The sequence below is a fragment of the Podospora pseudocomata genome, chromosome 7 (assembly GCF_035222375.1).
Source record: "Podospora pseudocomata strain CBS 415.72m chromosome 7, whole genome shotgun sequence".
NCBI lineage: Eukaryota > Fungi > Ascomycota > Sordariomycetes > Sordariales > Podosporaceae > Podospora > Podospora pseudocomata.
This window is the reverse complement of record NC_085891.1, coordinates 2,232,126-2,251,238: the sequence shown is the minus strand read 5'-3', so window position 1 is coordinate 2,251,238 and position 19,113 is coordinate 2,232,126. Positions and strand designations below refer to the sequence as shown.

The 19,113-nt window shown below is 53.0% G+C and overlaps 4 protein-coding genes across 4 annotated transcripts; 2 read left to right on the top strand and 2 right to left on the bottom strand.

Moving 5' to 3' along the window:
* Positions 1-1,983: 1,983 nt before the first annotated feature.
* On the bottom strand, positions 1,984-5,574 carry QC762_708060 (uncharacterized protein). The gene is made up of 4 exons (XM_062893650.1): positions 4,183-5,574; positions 3,728-4,124; positions 3,261-3,673; positions 1,984-3,164 (listed from the first exon to the last, which is right to left on the bottom strand). Exons 1-4 carry the CDS (start codon positions 4,657-4,659, stop codon positions 2,415-2,417), a joined length of 2,037 nt encoding a protein of 678 aa, XP_062739483.1. The 5' UTR covers positions 4,660-5,574; the 3' UTR covers positions 1,984-2,414.
* On the top strand, positions 5,267-6,591 carry bet5 (Trafficking protein particle complex subunit BET5). Its single transcript, XM_062893649.1, has 2 exons — positions 5,267-5,675; positions 5,742-6,591. The coding sequence occupies exons 1-2, from the start codon at positions 5,639-5,641 to the stop codon at positions 6,215-6,217; spliced, it is 513 nt and encodes a 170-aa protein (XP_062739482.1). The 5' UTR covers positions 5,267-5,638; the 3' UTR covers positions 6,218-6,591.
* A 593-nt stretch (positions 6,592-7,184) lies between these two features.
* On the bottom strand, positions 7,185-14,699 carry QC762_708040 (uncharacterized protein). The gene is made up of 5 exons (XM_062893648.1): positions 13,596-14,699; positions 13,277-13,520; positions 10,599-13,084; positions 10,075-10,541; positions 7,185-10,019 (listed from the first exon to the last, which is right to left on the bottom strand). The coding sequence occupies exons 3-5, from the start codon at positions 11,750-11,752 to the stop codon at positions 7,639-7,641; spliced, it is 4,002 nt and encodes a 1,333-aa protein (XP_062739481.1). The 5' UTR covers positions 11,753-13,084; positions 13,277-13,520; positions 13,596-14,699; the 3' UTR covers positions 7,185-7,638.
* Positions 13,408-18,832, top strand: STE11 (ATP binding). Its single transcript, XM_062893647.1, has 3 exons — positions 13,408-16,033; positions 16,092-16,198; positions 16,262-18,832. The coding sequence occupies exons 1-3, from the start codon at positions 15,611-15,613 to the stop codon at positions 18,447-18,449; spliced, it is 2,718 nt and encodes a 905-aa protein (XP_062739480.1). The 5' UTR covers positions 13,408-15,610; the 3' UTR covers positions 18,450-18,832.
* Positions 18,833-19,113: the final 281 nt, after the last annotated feature.

Below are 19,113 nucleotides of genomic sequence, written 5' to 3'. Positions count from 1 at the left end.
CAAGTCTGCTTTTTCGTCGCATTCTCTCATCATCATGCTTCAGCAATTGTCAGCAACCCGGCCTCAGCGACCAATTGGCCAATTGGCCCAGTCACGAGAATTGCCATCTTCCTCCTCACCCTCTTCTCCCCCCCCTTTCCAATACCACCCATCACTTGAACATCGTTTTGTGTTGTGTGGTGGCACAACCCCCTCCACTCGGAGCTCTTCCGCTCTGTCCATCATCAAAGGGAGCATCAGCATCCGATGGGCGGTTGCGGTTAAGGGACCTGATATCGGTCTTTTCTTGGCCTGCATTGGAGCCGAAGGTCCTCCTGCTCTTCGCCCTTTTCTCCCATCCCGTGCAAACATGGGAATGTTTCGAGCCTCTTGTAGATTAGATCTCCTTGTGTTTTTTGTTTTCTTTCCCCCTCTCCCCCCTCCTTTACCCGGTGCCTTGGGACACAACTACTCTTTTGAGAACCCCATGACCCGGTTCTTGGCATGAAGCTTGTGGGGGACGATGGTGTCGAACAACCCACCGGCCCGTCGGATGACCATGAGGAGTTTCACAGCAGCAGCAGCAGCGTTTGGGTCGAGAAGAAGGTGAGAGCGGCTATCCAACTAGTTTACTTTGGGTCTGGCTTTCTAGTCAAGTCACCAACCAGCTAACGCGTTGCATAGTGGGAGGTTCTGCTCTCCCTTCGGGGACTTTGAGGAAGGAGGGGTTGGTTGGAGGGTTGAACTAACAGACGCAGCTAAAAAGTGGCAGGCGTTATCACCACGGAGTATTCTGCGGTGTGCGCTTTCAACGGGGCCATGTCTTGACATGTGAACTTACTCGAATCGAAACCTTTTGGGTTCTGGCGTGGTTACTGTTGGGTCCCATTGGAGCCAATACTCATCACACATTTGATGGCAAGTGTTTCCAAGGAACGGGGAGAGAGTGGTTTTCTCACCGCGACATCCGGATGGACGTACGTATTTACTCGCTACATACACGTGGTTGAGATAACTCGCTGAAAAAAAAAACACACACACACACACACATCCGGGGGGCCGGCCTGCCATTCATTCCCCCTTTTCCGCGCACACACCGCAAGAAAGGACTGTATGTACGCACGTGCTTGCATGCGACCGGGCCTGGCTTGTTGCAACCACTGCACAGCACACAAGGACCGGCAGGATGTATATGTACAGCATCCGTACATATGTATATTCTCCTTGGCATTTTCACCGCGGAAATTTGCTTTGACATCCGGTGTTTTTTTCCGTGGAAGTGAACTTTCCACCGCGCATTCTTAAAGGGTTGAGTGGCAGGGGGATGCTTTCAACTGTGGGTATTCCGATCGAGACAAGCTTTTGCCAAGGCCCGTGGCGGCAAGAAACAAGAAACGCCCAGGATGTTGGGGGGAACCTTGTTGAGCTTGGCCTTTTTGCGGTGGAAAGTGCTGTTGTGTTATTCGGGACTTTTTGTTTGGATACATACGAAATGTTGTGCTTTTCTGGATTTGGGTCCTGTTCTTCCGTGAATGGAGACGGGGATCGTCAGAGCGGAGCGGTATAGGACACGGGATAAGACCACTTGTAAGTGTCATATGAGATGGGTGAGGCTGGCAGTTTGGTTTGGAGTGTTGACGTGATGGGGCTGTGGTTGATGGTTGTGCTTACCTCACTCACTCACTCACTTGGTCAGTCAGAGGCAGGCTTGATTAAAGGTATGGCACTCGGGACTTTGCATGTGAGCGCGGCTTTTTATGGTCAGAGTCGAGGCTGTGGGAGTGGCTTGGCTGTGCTGATTGGGAACCCCAACTGGTGAAGTGCTCGTATGGTATTTGTGACGACGATAAAACAGCCAACTGAAGGTCTCTCTGTCGGAAGTTCCGGTGTGGCAGGCTTACTACGTGGGAGCTCCGGTTGAGTCTGGTTGCGTCATTACTCCCTCTCCCAGGGTGTGCAAACCACGAAGCAGCCGAGGCATACATTCTTATAGTATCTAAGAAGTAAAAATGAAAAAACAAGGTATTCCAAAGCCAAACTTGTCAAACTATCCAGGTATCAAAACCACCACCGGCAGCCGCCTTTAATGTGTGCATCATTCGCTTTCCACCAATGACAGAAAGAGATATAGCAACCGTCAGAGATCCAACCTGACACATAACAACGACAATCCTGCCCCAAAAAGTCAAACAATAATAAGAAACACACTCGCTTGGTTATACTAACCCCGTTCACCCCTCCCCACCCCTTTGTTGTGGTATTAATGCTACTACTTCGCTGCTTGTCCTCATCTTAACCCCTCGCTTGAAACTTCAATATCCCCTTCTTTTTCCACTTCTCTTCCTTGTGAATTATCCTGAGCCGCTGTTTTCGCTGTTGTAAAATACCCAATGGCAAAACTTTCCCACCTACCCCTTTCAAACTTTGACTGTACATCACTCCGTCTTGCCTTGGTCCCCTTCTCCCACTGGCTTCTCCTCCTCCCCACCAGCCCCCTTCTTGCTTTCCTTCTCCTTCTCCTTCTCCCTAGCGACAGCAGTCCTGACCAACTCCGCAAACCCACTAATGCCCTCATCCTTCCTCTTCTGCTGCTGAGCAGTCTTATTAAACAACCCCCAAAGCCCCTCCTTTTTCTCTTCGGGGTCATTAAACCTCGTATGATAAATCGTCGTCCCTCCGTCCCCATCCCTACTCTTCATCCCCTTAATCCTCTCCACCTCCTTATCAAAAGCCCTATCATAAATGTTGAAATCCGCCGCCGTCGGGCTGTCCGCCACGATCCCAAGGTCCCCTCCCAGTCCCGCATCATCATGACTGCTGCTAAACGTATCCAATCCGCCAGTGCCGATACCCAGCAGCAAAGGTTGGGGTGGTGTTGAGGGTGGGATGAGGTGTGGAGGTGGAGACTGAAGAAACTGCTGCCTCTCACGTAAAATAGAAGCGGCAAAATCAGCCGTGTCAGATGGGCGAGGGGAGTGATGGTATGGTGACCCTGGCGGCTTGGGATTCGTAGAGAGCAACGACTTGAATTTGCGAATCGCCTTCATCACACAGATGAGATGTGACATTCGCCGGGTGAAAGCGTGGTTTACTTCCAACGGGTTAGGGGGGTCGACGGGGTCGGTGCAATTTTCATCTGTGGGGAGGAGGGGGTCGGAGTTGTTTTTGGTGACCCAGGGGTGGTTCTATTTTGTTAGCTTTGAGGGGAATTTTTTTTATAAAAAAAAAAGAAAAAAAAAGAAAAAAAAAGAAAAAAGAAAAGAAAAAGGTGGCAAACATACCCGAAGTTCCTCCATTGTGATTCTTTTCTCTGGGTCCTTCTCCATTAACCTCCCCATCAGGTCGACAAATAAAGGGTTCTCGCCCTCGGGAATGAAGGGGGCTTCTGTCCGGATAGCTTCGTACATATCCAATACTCCAAACTTTTCAAACGGGATCTTGCCGTAGCGGAGACAGTACAGTGATACGCCCATAGACCAGATATCAGCTGCCTTGCCGGACACATCACCATGTTTGGCAACACAGAGCTCAGGAGGTAAGAAAGCCGGTGACCCGGCGCTCTTGGCTGTCTTCATGTCGGTGGACTGCTCAAACATCTCCGAGACGCCAAAGTCGACAATTTTGAGAACGTCGTCTTCGTTGAGGAGCAAGTTGTCGGGTTTGATATCCCTGTGGACTACACCCTGAGAATGCACTTTTCACATGTCAACTTGACCTTCATATTGGGGGACGGTGGCGATAAACTCACGGTATTCAACACCCAGGATCAAGTCCCTGAACCAATGCCTACACTGCTCTTCATCAATCGGCGCGGCTGACTCGCCCAAACCAACTTTCATGACAACACCCTTCTTGCACATCTCCAGCACCATGTACAGGGTGTCTTCTTCGGGGTCGTCGAGCACCTCAATGAGCTGGACTAGGTTGGGATGGTTGAGCTTTTTCATGACGGCGATCTCTTCACGAATAAGAAAGAGGGGGTCCTGCGCTTCCTTTGCTCGCTGGTCTGTCAACCGGGCAATGGGGAGATCAGGGGCGCCAAAGGGAGCCCGGGAGGGGAAGCGGCCGAGTGATCTCGGACCATGACGGAGTATGTTGGATTGTATGCGTTTGCGGAGACGGGCTTTGGAGAAGGCTTTCACGGCCTGCGGAGGAGGTATTAGAACATAGGAGGTGAGAAAACAGGGGTTGAGGGGTAACTACATATTCTTTCCCAAACTGATCAGTAGCAAGGTGGACGGCCCCATACGACCCGCGCCCAATCTCCTCCTTAATGACATACTGGTTGACGCGAAAGTGAGAGCGGCCGTCAGAATCGTCACTTGTGTACTCTGAATGAGCGTTGAGCGTCTCTTTGATCTCACGATGAACCGAAGGTGTCCGTTTGTGGTGCCTCAGAGGGCTCTGGAAGTGCTGCACGTGAGGGGGCGCAGAGCGAGGATGTAACAGCTCTGGCTTATCAGAGCTGCTGTCGAGGTGGTGATCGCCAGCGAATTCCACGGATATGTCTGGCGAGGCTAAGCCCCGGGGCACTGCGGCCGGGTCGTGTTGTGCGTCTGGGGTGCCGGCCATTGGCCCCAAGCTGAATTCTCTCGCGTCGCTGCCGTCCATTCGAGGTCGCAGTGGCAGCGTGTAAGTTGCTGCTCGCTGGGGAGGTGGGAAGGTCTCTTGGTCGGCCATTTTTAGGGATGTCTCTCTTCTAATATGGCTGCTGCAGATCGATAATGACAAGGGGGAAAATCAAGAGAAATGGGAGTGGCCGGGAAGAAGGGCGCCGCTTTGGCCGGCCGAGAGTTTGAGAGAGAGAAAAGGTGTTTTGTCCTTGGGGTGATGCTCTGACGATAGTCCAGTCCAGCCACCAACCAACCAAGCAAAGTGCCGCTTGTGCTGAATGGTGGTTAGGTCTCTTCTCTTCGTTCATCCACCTATGCAAGGCCGTCTTTGCACAACAAGAATTCTTGGGCGACAACGGAGGGTAACACTGAACTTTGGCAACAAAGGGTGTCGCCCAACTCAAACAACAACTTGACGAGACGGGGCTCTGGCTCGGCCTCATAGGGCAGAGCTGAAGGGGGAGGGGCCCCTAAATTGACAAGTGCCCCTCTCTCACCCCCACCACCCCGCTCTTTCCTGCAACCGACATCCCGTCCAGGAGCCTCACTGCGTCATTGGGTCCGTCCTGTGCATCTCGGGAACAGGCCAATCCTTTTGTTTGTGTTTTTGAGCGTCATTTCGGCTCCTCGAGCTTTCTGTATCTTGTCGACATGATGATCAAACCGATGGAGAATTGACTTCGAAGTAACCAAAAGAGAAGGACGACCAGCTTACCAAAACGGGAGCCGCTGGACTGGTTCGTTGGATGTCATGCCCTGGTCTGTGTGCCACCGCCAAGACGCCTGCAAATAACCCCCGGTCCCGATGTGGACCCCGTCGTGGTAAGGAGGTCAACCGCAGGCGGATCACCGAAGCCCGACACTTCGGGACATCAACGGAAACTACCGAGCATCAACTTGTCCATACCAGCCAAATCGATCTACAAACCCAGTAATCACCCTCACCACCCAACCCTCCCATCACCGCCGTCGCGCGCTCCCATTTCTCTTCTCTCCCCCATCCTCCCCTCAACCCGGCGCGCGGCCCGGCCGGCCCAAACCCGAAAATGGTCGTCTACTCCTTCTACATCTTCGACCGGCACAGTGCGTTCCCCCTTCCCCACCCCCTCCCTCCCTGCCCCTTATATATTGCTAACAACCTCTCCCCAGCGGAATGCATCTACTCCAAATCCTGGCTCCCCCCCCCCGCCGCCTCCTCCACCGACATCCTCCCCCCTACCCACTCCCACCCCCAACAACCACCACAACAACCACCACAACAACCCACCTCCAGCATCCTCACTCAAAAACAATCCTCCGACAACGCCAAACTAATCTTTGGTACCGTCTTCTCCCTCCGAAACATGGTCCGCAAACTCGGAGGCTCCGACGACGCCTTCATCAGTTACCGAACCGCGCAGTACAAGCTCCACTATTACGAGACAGCCTCCAATCTGCGGTTCGTCATGCTGACTGACGTGGCGACGCTGAGCATGCGGAATGTGCTGCATCAGATATATATCAACCTGTGGGTGGAGTATGTGGTGAAGAACCCGCTCAGTCCGGTGGAACACAAAGGGGGTGAGGGGGTGAGGAATGAGCTTTTTGAGTTGGGGCTGGATCAGTTTGTTAGGGGGTTGATGTGAGGGTTCGGGAAAGGGAGATGGGGGAGGAATATGGGATTTAAGGTTGTGAAAGGCAAAGGAGAAGTGGGATAAAAGCCGTGGTTGAGGGAAGAATGAGAGGACGGCATTGTCAAAGGGGGGAAAGAAAGGATCATCAAAACTACGGGTATAGCGGATGGATGATGATGCTTTGGCTCGTTGGTGTTGGACATCAATTTAGAATTGGGTCAGAGCCAAGGTCGAAATGAAGGCATGATACCAACACCCAAAGGACACATCACAGGCAAAGGTTAATACAAGAAGAGCTACTTGATGGTGGCAAGTAATAATATTAAACAAGTCAAGCTGCTAGTTGCAGTGAAAGGGTCTAAAGGAAATGAGTGGAAATCAACACAAAAGAAGGGGGGGGGTGAATAAAAAAAAATAAAGAATAAAAAAGAGCTTCAGTGTCCCAACCTCGGCTCGAACCCGTCAGTTGGCTGGAAGTAGGTGGTACCACTTAATCTCCCCCGGAAGGATCGGTCAATAGTAATAATACTCAGGCGTCCCACGTAAATACCACTGCACCAAACCTCCAGTGATTGTCGAGTGCAAAATTTTAAATTATAAATCCGGGAGCGGTGGTGGGGTGGGAGTGAAGGCTTTGGCTGTTTGCCATGGGGAGGAAAGAACGCACTTTCAATGAAGAGGCAGGACTGATTGTGTGTGTAATGGGGAAAGGCTCAAAAGAGTTCAGCACTCCTGTCTGGAAGCGAACCTGTGGAAGTTGCCTCCAGCCAGTTACCGCATTCCTCCCTACCAGAATTTGGGAGCAGGACATCACCAGGTTGTATAGCCTATCCTCACACCGCCGCGCCAAACCTCTGGTGATTATCTGCTGCGAAATGTTAAGTGATAACCCCAGGAGCGAATTGTGAGGCAAGAGCGATCAGGTGGGGAAGGCAAGGGCGACCAGGTGAGGAAGGCACAGTGCTCAAAGAAGACATGACTGGCTATTAGAGGAAGGAGCACCTGCTTTGTGAAGAGTACCATAACAACACAAGCTCTCAATATAACAAAAGACACAAGACGACCGAGATAGACAAACATTACATGTTTGGAAATAAACTCAATATTAACTATCCTCTATAGGGTATCAACCTCTCCATCATCCCCTTTTATCTTACAACAACCATTCCCCCCAAGATGAAATCCACTCCCATGCTCTGCTCTGCCATGCCAAATGATGATAAAGAAAAAAAAAACACTGAATGATTCAAAACTTCCCTGTCCCAAACCTCCAACCCTTCCAAAATTCCAAATATATATGCGTATTATGTTGCCATTTATGCCCCTCTATATACTATGTTATGTACCCCTTGCTTTTCCTCATATCATATCAAAACAACCTCCGCTTTCCCCCACCAAAACAAATTAGAACAAATCCCCCCCCCAAAAAAAAATCAGTCAGTAAACCCCCCCACCATAAATCCACCCCTATACTGACTCAACATCTCCCTTAACTTCTCCTCCTCGTCCATACTCTGATTTGACGGGGTAGACCTATGACCCCTAGTGCTATTGTTCGTGCTAGTGCTGCTGCTGTGCGTGATGGTTGTCGTGGTGATAGTAGTGTTGGTTTTGGTGGTAGCGGTGGTGATATTGATGTTGTTGGCCACGCTAATGTTATTATAGTTCTTAATGTGAAGCTCAGCCATTGTAGGCAGCAACTCATCCGGCCCGGGCGTCTCAACCTCCGAGACTGGGTCGAGGGTATCAGTTGGTGACTCGACCCCGGCAAAGGCCGCGAGCATGGCGGGGGGTGGAGGAGGAGGGGGAGGGGGATAGTCGGGTGCAGCGTTCAACATTGTGCTGCCTACTCCGACGTGGCCGATCAAGGAGTAGGAAGGTGTCGGTGGGGGCTCATCCCGGGACTCCTTGTCCAGGGCAGAGGAACGGACAGTCTTCCGACGGATGAGAGGGGGTGGCCTGTGTTTCTCCTTCTTGGGGGCCTCGGTCGCGGGTGTGGATTTCGGGTCAGGGCTGGACTGCAAAAGGATTGTCCCGTCATGAGCAACTGCCTCGCCTACAGGGCCGGCAACCGCAGGTGGAGGGGTGGTGCTGTCGTTCAGGTCGATGGTGCCCATGTCGAACTCGAGATCAAGAAGGGTGGGCCACTCGCTTGCACCAGCAGGACCAGCATTGAAACCACCGCCCGCCTGTCCGGCGTCGATAGGGGTGGAGGCTGGGGACTCGAAATCAAAGACCTGGCCGGATGATGCCTCAAGAAGCTCGCGGTTGCGCTCGATGTGTTCGTCCAGCTGCCTGAACTGCTTCTCCAAGATGGTCCACAAAGCAGTTTCCTGTACGTCGGGCTGAAGCGCAGGCTGCTTGTCCTTGTCGTCCTTCTTATCCTTGTGCTTTTTTTCTTTGCCCAAGTGGAGACCAGTTTTGGCCTGAGGTGGGCGTGGCCCTGGACGAAGGCCCTTGAGGACATTCTTCCAAATGTCGGCGCGCTCCTTGGGGGTGAAGGGGAAGTCGATGATCGTCCTGTTAATCTTCATGCTGTCGACCAAGAACCCAAAACTGTTCAGATTGAGGTTGTTGTCTTGGCAGTCGAGGACCATCAGTGTATTGTTCCTCTTCAAGGACTGGCCCAGCGTGCCTGCGTCGTCGTGGAGGTTCTGGTTCCGAATCCGCAGGTGGGTCATCGCCTTGTTATGCTCAAGACCGCTCAAGCTGCGGCCGAATCCCTTGGTCAGTTGGCCATCGTCAAGCCTGCCGGAAAAGCCCGAGAGATCAAGACACCGGATGGAAGTGTTGCGCGCAAACAAGTCATGCAGCGCGCTGACCATCTCGGAACTGCAAACGCCAGTAGGAGAAGGAGCAGGTGCTGTACCGGCCATGTTCAGGACGGTGAGGTACTTGGTCTCGGTCAAGGCGTGGATCAGAGCGAGGTAGTTATCCTCGTCCTGGAACTCAACCATTTCCATATCCAGACCAGCAGGTCCCTTGTTCTCCCGAATGACAGCAGCCAACTCTCCAATGCCGTTCTCGATCGGATTGTTGCTCAGGCCGATATGCAGGCCATGATCCTTCCCAACGGCTTCAAACAATGCCGCAGCTTTGAATCCCGTGATACCGCATTGCTTGAGGACAAGCCGGCGGAAGGCTGAAAACTGCCTGTGATCCAGTTTCCAGCTTCTCGCCATCAGGAAGCGCTGTAGGTCCATCAAGGTCTCATCGTTGATCAGCCACCCCGTGATATCGATCGACTCAAGCCACTGGAGGCTTTCGAGCAGCTCAAAGGGCAATAGCGGGCCCACATCCGAACTGTCTCCCAAAATGCTGCCACAGAGGTTGAGCTCTCTAATTTCAGGAAGTTGCTGCAGGAGGTCAGGCAAAATATACGCGGGCAATCGACCATAGTTGCCCGCAACTGTCAATGACTCGAGAGGAAGAGGGCGCTCCATCAGAGGGTCAATGACGATCCTCCTCACACCCATATCGTCCAAGCCACAAGCCGAGATGTCCAGGGCTCTGATGGCACCCGTTTCCATGGTCTCGGCGAGGTTGCTGATGTCATGTTCAGAAAGGTGATTGTGGGCCAAGATCAAACGGTTGCACTTTGAGATGCCGGTCTTGAGGAGATGGAGGATAGGCGTAAGGAACTGGAGGGTCGGGTAGTGGCTGTCGGCTGTCTTTCCCCTGTTCAGCTCATAGCTGCAGTTGGTGAAATCGATTTGCCGAATCGTCTCAGAGCAATAAGCCAGAGCATGGAACTCCTGGTGCAACACCGGGCAGGTCTTCAGCAGCTGCACTTCATCATTGGTGAGTTTGATGCCTGTAGTGTTGTCAGCTGACTGCCTGAACAGAGAAAACACACTTTGAGAACTTACAAGTCCGGCTCAGGTAGGCAACGTTGATGCCCCCGCCCAGATTGTCATCCACGCCGTGCAGCATCGACAGGTCCACGTCCTTGAAAGACAGCGAGTTGAAATAGTCATTATACCTGAGCGCCCTGAGAACAGCCAAAAGTTGAAGGCCTGTGTACAGTCCCGCATGCTTTGGCGGGAGCAGTCGAAACTCGGGTGCATGCCGAGTCTTCCAGTTGATCTCCCACTCGACAGGCGCACAACGATACCCGGCAATGTGAGCGTCAAGTGTGCGCTTGATGGCGCCGTAGTCTTCCCGAGAGACCAAGTACTGAGGGTTCCGAAGCCCAGAAACCGAGAAGATTTCCAGGTTCTGCCAAAGTTGGGGCCAGTTGGGCTTGATAAAGCGGTCAGCGGTACCAAGGATGCGGATGATCTGTCGATAGTAGCGGCTGGCAAGTTCGAGTGTCACTGACGTCTTGAAGGGATCACTAGGGGTACTTGTCAGCCACAACCAGGCAGAGAATCTGGTTGCCCATCAATCTTACCGGAACGAGATATTAAACCTCTCCTCGTGGAAGGACCAATCCCCAACCACCGAGTTCAGTGTGACCAGGCCGAACGTCCTGTGCTTGCAGCTTGAGCCAGCCTTCCCTCTCTGAACTTCGGCGAGGTAGCAGAGATATGTGCCAATGACCAGATAGTACGCCGAGCCCTCCTGAGACTTCTTGGACGCATCCTCCATCTTTGGCATGTACTCCTTCCTCGTATGTCCTCGTGGGATCACCGGGAAGATCTCCAACTCCTTGTTTGCGAATACTGGCTCCTCCATCATCTGGATCTTTTGCATGAGTGGTTTGATATCATCACACTTGTTCGAAGACCCAGACTCGTCCTGCTCTTTTGTCCCTATTACTCGCGTGATGCTCTCGAGCATCTTCTGTTGCTCCCGCGGTAAGCTGAAAAAGAACTCGGACCGGTAGAACGACTGGCCGCCAAAACCCTTCCACCATACTTCGATTCCAAACGACGGCTTGATGCTTTCCGAGTAGAAGGCTGCCACAACAGTCGATATAGGGATGGCGAGAGCAGGCTCCGGGGGGGAGCCATGGTGCGCTTTCTCGCCTTCAATGGCCAATGATGGAATTAATGCCACTGCGTCGGCACGGCTTTTCATCTTGAGAAGATAGTCCGTTGTGACCACCAGGTATGGAGTCTTGGTCTTCAACAGACTTGTATCCGGTTCCAGCGCACATCCCCCCTCTACTCTTTGAGTTTTCCAGTCGAAGGAACATGATGACGAACTTGGGGTGAGACTCGGGGGATCTGCTGTGGTGAACGACAACCGGCTGTGAAGACTTTGGATGTGATCCTCGGAAATGCCTGAGCTACGTCGACTGAAGCCATCGACTGGAGATGCCGAATATGGTCGTGATTTGGATAATTTCCTCACATGGCCCCTAAACGCCGAGTCTGGTGTAGAATCTCGGTCTCTGTTGCTGTTGCTCATGGAGCGCCATGGCCGTCCTTTGATCGAGTTGAGAGAAAAACTTCTTCGATGTTCGCCATGAGAACTCGTCGGGGAACTCGGGGTCGTGGGGCTGTAGGCTGCTTCAGATCCATCCGGCTCCGTCATGGTGAGAGAAACGCCCGATCTCGTCCTTTTCTGGGTTTGTAAATGTTTGGATGGTGGTCTCGACATGTTGAACTCTGAATTCAAAGTCGATGGTGGAAGTTGGGTTTCCTACAAAGCAGTGCCTGCGTGCGGGTTTTTCCCAATGAAAACCTTGACAAGGGCCTGCAATTAGAATTGTAGGGTTAGTCACTTGTTGTTCTTGGTCTGGGGGCAATCTTTGAACGTTAAAACAGGAGCAGGCCGGCGAAAGATATGCGAACAGGCGAGAACAAGCTAGACGGGGGGCTGCGAGAAGCGAGACAGAATGCTGGACCCTTGATTTTGGTATTGGGAGGGTATTCGGTGCGAGACGTGTTTCGGGTATCGAATTGGGTCGAAAAGAAGAGCCAGGATCGATGGCCAGGCCGGTTCACAGAAAAGAGAAGCGGAGGTTGGCAGGATAGGTATCGGAGGTAGCGAGGTGAGATACGGTTGAGCCTCTCAACATGTTTGGCGGAGCCCCCGTCCCGGAACGCGGAGCAGTCGAAGCCTCCACCTAACGGCCGTGAAATTTCGGCAGGTCCTGAGGGCCGTAAACAGCAAACCCAAGGTGATTTCCAACTCTTAGGGCCGAGAGCCGAATGTGATCCCAAGACAAGCTCCGGCGACGTCACAGCCGGCGTAGATCAGATGATTTGATACAGGGACGTGGACGTACGTGGACCCCTGGGTGACAATGAGGGAACGGCCTGTTGAAAAAGATACAGCAAAGGTGGACGAGGTTGGTCCGAGAGCACATGAAAGAGCTATCAAAAGAAGTTCGATTCAGGCCGGGTAGGACTTCATAGGTAGGACGGCAGACAAGACAAGACAGACAGACAGACACAGAAAGACATGGGAGAAAAAGTGAGATGCAAGAAAGCAAAAGCAAAGTGCCATTTTCCAGCGAAGCACGGTCCAATGGTCCAATGGGCTCGAAGCCTCCATCTGGGCATTCAGGAGCTTGTTCCCACCCCTCTTTCGATTTTCATCGATCCCAGCGCAGGAAATCAGGGCGGAGACGTGGTGAATTGCCAGGCATTTGCTGTCTCGATGTAGGATGATGTTATCATACCGGTTTTGGGAACAGTCTGGCCAATGGCAGGCGACCGGGACATGGTCTCCCGACAGGGGGCTCCTGCCAATCGGTGCTGTCAGAGCTCAGCTGTTGTGTTCTGCTCCCAGCGGGCAGTCGAGGGACCGGATGAACCCCCCGGCGATCAGTGCTGGCCATCGAAATGGGGTGGGACATTGCGCCTACGAATCGAGATGAGGTGCAGATTGGATATCCGCTTCCAACAAACAAAACAGCAGTCTGGACTCCCATCACTGTCGGGTGGCCGGGCACCTGTGCTGGCCCGGTCATTGCATAAAGAGGCGCTGGTTGGGTTGTTAGTCTTGCACTGGCGCCAGCTTGGCTATAAAAACTGGACAACGTGGACGACGAAGCAAAGAAGCAGTGGTATAGATAGGTTATTCCGAGGACATGTCGAATCAGACGTGCCTATAGCCGAATAGACGGTGGGGGAGGGGGCGGGAACAGAGCACGATAAGAAGCATATGCCGGCATACATGTCTTCATCACCCTATCAGTCGTTATGTTCAGCTGGTGAGTGGTGTTGGTGGTGGTGGTGGGGCGGGGGGGAGGATATGCCAGGAATTTTCCTTGTGAATTCGGGGCTGACGGGTGAAAGCGGGGCCACTGTTCAGACCGTGGCGTGAGCTTTTCGTTTGTGGCTTGCACCGGTGCCAAGATGGAAGGAAAGGTCTGGATTCCAGAACCTCCAACGACGGATGACAAAGCCGAATCTTTCCCCTGACAACAACACTTTGCGATCAGCGTGCTCCCCCCGTTTCAGTTTAAATGCAGTCAACCCCCCAGCAATCTTACCAATGGCCCCAAAACCATGCCATGCCCTGGTGATCTTTTTTTGTGCTGTGCCTGTGCTTCCGCAACACCGTCTCGGCCATCACCTACTCCAGGATTCCCCAGAAGGCATATGTTTGTAGCCGCCTGGCCTCTTGGTCTGACCATCACCCCTCCGTTAGGGGGGATTGTGGCCCAGCCCAGCCAGCTCCTATCATTCGGTTCCCACGGGGGGCAAAAAAAGGGGGCAGCAACGGTAATCAACAGAACAGAGCGAATGATGGCTTGGAGATCGAACGAGCAACGACAGACCTTGGGCATACCTTGTGCTTCCGACAGCCTGGCGTGGTGATGGGGTGGTGAATAGGGTCTTCCTCGCAAGGCTGCATGATGGTAATCTCGTTGAACTGCTTCAACTTTATCAAGCAAACCCGGTGCCATTGACCGCTCTTCGGACGATGACTTCATTGTCCCCCGGTAGTCGCAGTTAAGGCGAACGGCGACGAGTGCTAGCTGACAGGCGTAGTGCGGGGTTGAGAAGCTAACAGGCACGACTTGCCGACTTGGTGGAGCGTGGTGGTTGATGAAACAGCTCCCGTTTCATCGTCGAATTCCGTCCCGCTGGCAAAGACTTCACCCCGCCATGATTGGCCACGCCTGTGTCCCGCTCACATGTTTCCATCCTACGAGACTGTTGTTTGTCCTACTACGGAATGCATTTCCGGGATGCTATTCTTCTCAACATTGTTGGGTTGGCATCACGGCCCGCCACAAAGTCCCTCATCATCGGCAGGGGTCATGGTGAACTGGTGAACTGGTAAATATGAAGAAAACTATCTATGTCAGGAAGGTGTATTTATTTGGCCTGCTCAAATAGGAAACAAGCAAGCAAAACAGCTCGCTTCCGAATATATCTGGTTTGATGTGCAGAGATAGATATTCGTAAGGACATCATTGTAGAATGGAACCACTCTCTCGGCTCCTCGTTATGGCAGCCGAGCTCAGGGTGTCGACGCCGCCGTCATGCGCAGTCAGCTGGTGGTGGGGAGCCAAACGGTGACACAGCATCGTTAGTAGAGAGGCACAGGGAAGAAACAAAAGAGCGGTAGCTAGGTGTTGCCTCTTGTGACGCTTGCTCCGAGTAGCTTCAAAGAGGCCCACGGGAGCTGTAACGAGTGAACAATGAAGATTGCCGTGTTCTTTGATAACAATGTCTCTGGGGGCAGCATGGGCAGGAATGCAGTGATATGTTCCCGAGAAGCGCCTTGCTTGGCTCGAGCTTCGTTTCATGTCAAGGGGGGTCCCCTAAGCGATTGGTGAGCCTCTTGAAAGTGCTTTACGGCCTGTCCAATCCGCCCTCGCAACGCGCTGCACCGCACCCTCCGAGCCAACCCATCAGCCTGAATCGGGACCATTTGCCCATCGCTCGCATCCCCTGCCCCACCTGGAGGCACCACCCCAGCTCTCTGAACAAAAACCACAGGCACCCTCCACCCGCCTGCCAGAGATACCCCTCTGGAATACTCTGGATAGTACTGTAGTCGACAACTACCTATTCGGTACACCTACACCTTACCCGACCTCATCGACGGCGCCGGTCCTGCCTGTCTCTTCGGTTCTTTTTTTTTCGGTCGTCTTTCTGCAAAGCCGTACACACGTGCCTATTCTCTAGCTCATCCCGGAGAAAGGAAAAAAATAGAGTTGGAACTTTTCTCGGATTTGGGCCCAAAAGAGGGACGCTCGTCACACAACGCATTCAACAACTGCTCCGGCACCCGTCGGGATTCCTGCACTGCTCTCTGCTCTCCCTCTCGTTATTCATCACCCTGCAGCCCCTTCTGCAGCACGCCGGACTGGCTCAACTGTTGGTTCTCCATCGGCATCGCACTGCCTCCTGGTGATTTCAGACTCCAGACTCTAGGCCACCTCATCCTGTCAACCATCCCCCGGCACACCCCTGCGCCACTAGGAAAACCCCAAGACTGAATTCATGCCGTCGTCGGTCTGACCAAAGAGAAAACCAAGGCTCCGCCGTTGCGATGGCAATGTTGGCTTCCAAGTCGACATTTCCGGCTTCGCTGGGCTCGCAGCCGTCGGCCATGATGGTGAACACGCCCCAGACCGCCTCTGCCTACCCCTCCTCGAGACGCGCGCCCGCCGTTCAGATGGCCACCCAAAATTACCAAAGCCCGACCGAGTCGGAGTTTTCTGACGTCGACGGTCCGGACTCGGTCAAGAATTGGGATGAAGATAGGGTTTGCGAGTACCTGCGGAGCGTCAAGTGTGGCGAATACGAAAAGATCTTCCGCAGGAATCACATCAATGGAGACAACTTGTTGGAGATGGATAAGGAAGTGCTGAAGGAGATGGGCATTGACAAGGTGGGCGATCGTGTGCGCTTGTTCCTGAGCATCAAGAAGTTGCGGACCAAGACATACGCCAACCAAAAGAGGCGCAACAGGGTAGGTGACAACAGTATGTATGGCCAAGGGACGACTGTTGGGCTAACAGGTCGAGTAGGATTCCTTTGCGGGGCTTGATGTCCAATATGCGCCCTCCTCACAATCACCACGGCACCAACCAAATACTGGTGCCAGTGGTCGCGGGATGCCAGCGAGCAATAAGAGGTATTCGCGCCAATTCGATTTCCCAGCTGCTGTTCCCGGTGTTGACAACCAAAACCCCTCAAGGCCTACCTCTCCTCAGTCTTCCGGTGGCTTCAGAAGCGCCCGCCAACAGCAGCAGAGATATCCTCAACCACCTCATACAGCATACAGTCAACCAACTCCTGCGACGGCCATCTTCCCCATGTCTCCGCCCGAGCCACCACACACAGGCCGTCTGATGGCAAGCCACACCAGAACTCAGTCGGATGGCTCATCACTAATGGCCGCTTTGCCCCCTGGACAGGATGTGATCCGGGTTATCTCGACAGGTGGTGTCACCAAGGTTGTTAAGATCGCCGACTGCAACACCTGCGAGGAAGTCATGCGCGTCACATTGCGCAAGTTCGCTTTACGGGAGGATCATGAGAGAAACTACTGCTTCTGGGTCTTGGTCGGTGGTGACGACCCACATAAGTGCCGTCGCCTTGGTGATACTGAACTTTGGAGGGTGATCAAAGACCACACCCGACCAGAACGAAATCGCCTCATCTTACGACGTGTTCCTGCCGGGGAGCCAGGATTCGCCGAATTAGAAAGAGCAGCTGCGATTGCCATGGAGGAGGCGCAACAAAACCACAATCGCTCCATGGAGACTATGGACAAGCGAAGTCAACTAAAGGCACAAAAGGTCTTGGGTGAATCGTGGGAAACTATTCAGCAGCCGCCCCTTTCACCTGTGTCTTATCAGGACCATCAAGACCGAGAAAGAAATGTGTACAACACCGCCAGAGACTTGGAGCGGCCGGCACCCGCTGAGGCACCACGAATGCCCCGCAGCCGCAAGGTTCTTCGGCAGTTCGGCGGGCTAAGACCGCCCAGCGAGTTGATCGCGTCGGATCTTACCAGCTATTTCCCTGACCACTCCAGAGAGGCTATCGACAGGACAGCCCGCATGTCCATGCGTAGGTCGCAGCGCCTTAGCAGGGTGAACCACCGCCTCAGTGTGGCCAGCACCCTGAGCTTTGCGTCCAGCATTCAGGATGCACCTCCTATTCCTACCATTGCCGACAGTTGGCTCACTGCTTCCAACCAAGTCGCCAGGGTCCGTCCTGGAAACCAGCTGGGCCGCCTCAACCATGGGTACCGGGACTCGGTCGCCTCCTCCGTTCTCGATACTCTACAGGAGGAGTCATCACCTATCGAACCGAACCGCAAGTCTTATGTGTCTTTTGCGGATAGCAGCTCAGATGCCGGTACTGCTGCCGTCAGCATCACCGACCCAGATGGAAACGTGGTCCGACACAGCTACTTTGACGGCGACAGCACCGTCGGATCTGGCGGTTCTCTCCAAGAAGTCAACCAGGCCCTCACCGACGACGGAGAGGATGCCGATGAAGAGCTTCAGAGCTTCCTCGCTGGCGACTCCTGGGATGACAGCAAGTGGATGAAGGGTGCGCTCATTGGTCAGGGGTCTTTTGGTTGCGTCTACCTCGCCCTCCACGCCGTCACTGGCGAGCTTCTCGCCGTAAAGCAAGTCGAGACCCCATCGCCCGGCGCCAACAGCCAGAGCGACGCCCGAAAGAAGAGCATGATCGAGGCGCTCAAGCGTGAAATCAGTCTCCTCCGCGACCTCCGGCACCCCAACATTGTGCAATACCTCGGCTGCGGATCATCAGCCGAATACCTCAACATTTTCCTCGAATACGTTCCCGGCGGCTCAGTCCAAACCATGCTTAACTCGTACGGCGCCCTCCCCGAGCCCTTGGTCCGCAGCTTCGTCAAGCAAATCCTCAACGGCCTTTCCTACCTCCACAACATGGACATCATCCACCGCGACATCAAGGGCGCCAACATCCTCGTCGACAACAAGGGCACCATCAAAATCTCGGATTTTGGCATTTCGAAGAAGCTGGAAGCAACAAACATTCTCAACGGGGCCAACAATAATAAACACCGGCCTTCGCTGCAGGGGTCAGTGTTCTGGATGGCACCAGAAGTGGTCAAGCAAACGTCTTACACCCGCAAGGCGGATATCTGGTCGCTTGGGTGTCTTGTTGTTGAAATGTTTACGGGGACGCATCCGTTCCCGGATTGCACGCAGCTGCAGGCCATTTTCAAGATTGGGGGGGCGAAGGCCACGCCGACGATCCCGGAGCATGCGAGCGAGGAGGCGAAGCAGTTTTTGGGGCAGACGTTTGAGATTGATCATAACAAGAGGCCGAGTGCGGATGATTTGATGTTGAGTCCGTTTTTGACACCGCCGGCGTTGTAAGGGGATGTAATATTTGATTCTTGGGAGAGCTGTGCTTGATACTTTTTTGTGCGTTTTTTTCTTCTTCTTTTGGGGGTTTTTAAAGCTTGGTGTCTACGGGAAAGAGTTTCTTGGTGTTGTTTTTTTGGGGAATTAATCGTGTGTATAATCACCGCTGAGTATGACTTTTGGGTGGGGATGCTTTTTTTACTTGAGAGATACAGACGCACACAGACAAATTTGACGAATATCATGACGGATATTGATGGGGGGGTTTAGCATGGAAAGGGTTGGGGAAGGGTGGATGGTGAATGGTGGATGGATATGTATGATGGTAGATGACAATGGATGAAAGGAAAGAATTAACAAAGCTACTCAATTTAAAAAGAATAAACATGAGTGCGAGATTTTGCATATAAACATGTGTGTTTTTGATATGGATTTTTCTTCCGTGGTGATGGTGACATGAAGAATAAAAAGAGCATTTACAACAACTGCGGTTTACATTCACCTAACTCTCCCCGGTGACGATGAGGTTTCCTTTCTGGGCTTGGATAGAACAACCCTTCTCAGGCTCATAAAATTCTAGTTCCCATCATCATCTCAATCTGAAAAACTCGACTGCCCACGTCTGGGTAGGTAGGTAGGTACCAATGACCACCACCTCTTACCTAGCTACCCCTCC

Excerpts from the sequence above, each read along its gene's own strand:
- STE11 (XM_062893647.1), top strand. The coding sequence starts at position 15,611 with ATGGCAATGTTGGCTTCCAAGTCGACATTTCCGGCTTCGCTGGGCTCG. Across the intron at positions 16,034-16,091 it reads ACCAAAAGAGGCGCAACAGG|GATTCCTTTGCGGGGCTTGA; the intron begins GTAGGTGACAAC and ends CAGGTCGAGTAG. Across the intron at positions 16,199-16,261 it reads ATGCCAGCGAGCAATAAGAG|GCCTACCTCTCCTCAGTCTT; the intron begins GTATTCGCGCCA and ends AAACCCCTCAAG.
- QC762_708040 (XM_062893648.1), bottom strand. The coding sequence starts at position 11,752 with ATGTCGAGACCACCATCCAAACATTTACAAACCCAGAAAAGGACGAGA. Across the intron at positions 10,542-10,598 it reads AGGTTTAATATCTCGTTCCG|TGATCCCTTCAAGACGTCAG; the intron begins GTAAGATTGATG and ends AAGTACCCCTAG. Across the intron at positions 10,020-10,074 it reads TGCCTACCTGAGCCGGACTT|GCATCAAACTCACCAATGAT; the intron begins GTAAGTTCTCAA and ends ACAACACTACAG.
- bet5 (XM_062893649.1), top strand. The coding sequence starts at position 5,639 with ATGGTCGTCTACTCCTTCTACATCTTCGACCGGCACA. Across the intron at positions 5,676-5,741 it reads CTACATCTTCGACCGGCACA|CGGAATGCATCTACTCCAAA; the intron begins GTGCGTTCCCCC and ends ACCTCTCCCCAG.
- QC762_708060 (XM_062893650.1), bottom strand. The coding sequence starts at position 4,659 with ATGGCCGACCAAGAGACCTTCCCACCTCCCCAGCGAGCAGCAACTTAC. Across the intron at positions 4,125-4,182 it reads ATCAGTTTGGGAAAGAATAT|GCCGTGAAAGCCTTCTCCAA; the intron begins GTAGTTACCCCT and ends CCTCCTCCGCAG. Across the intron at positions 3,165-3,260 it reads TCACAATGGAGGAACTTCGG|AACCACCCCTGGGTCACCAA; the intron begins GTATGTTTGCCA and ends CTAACAAAATAG.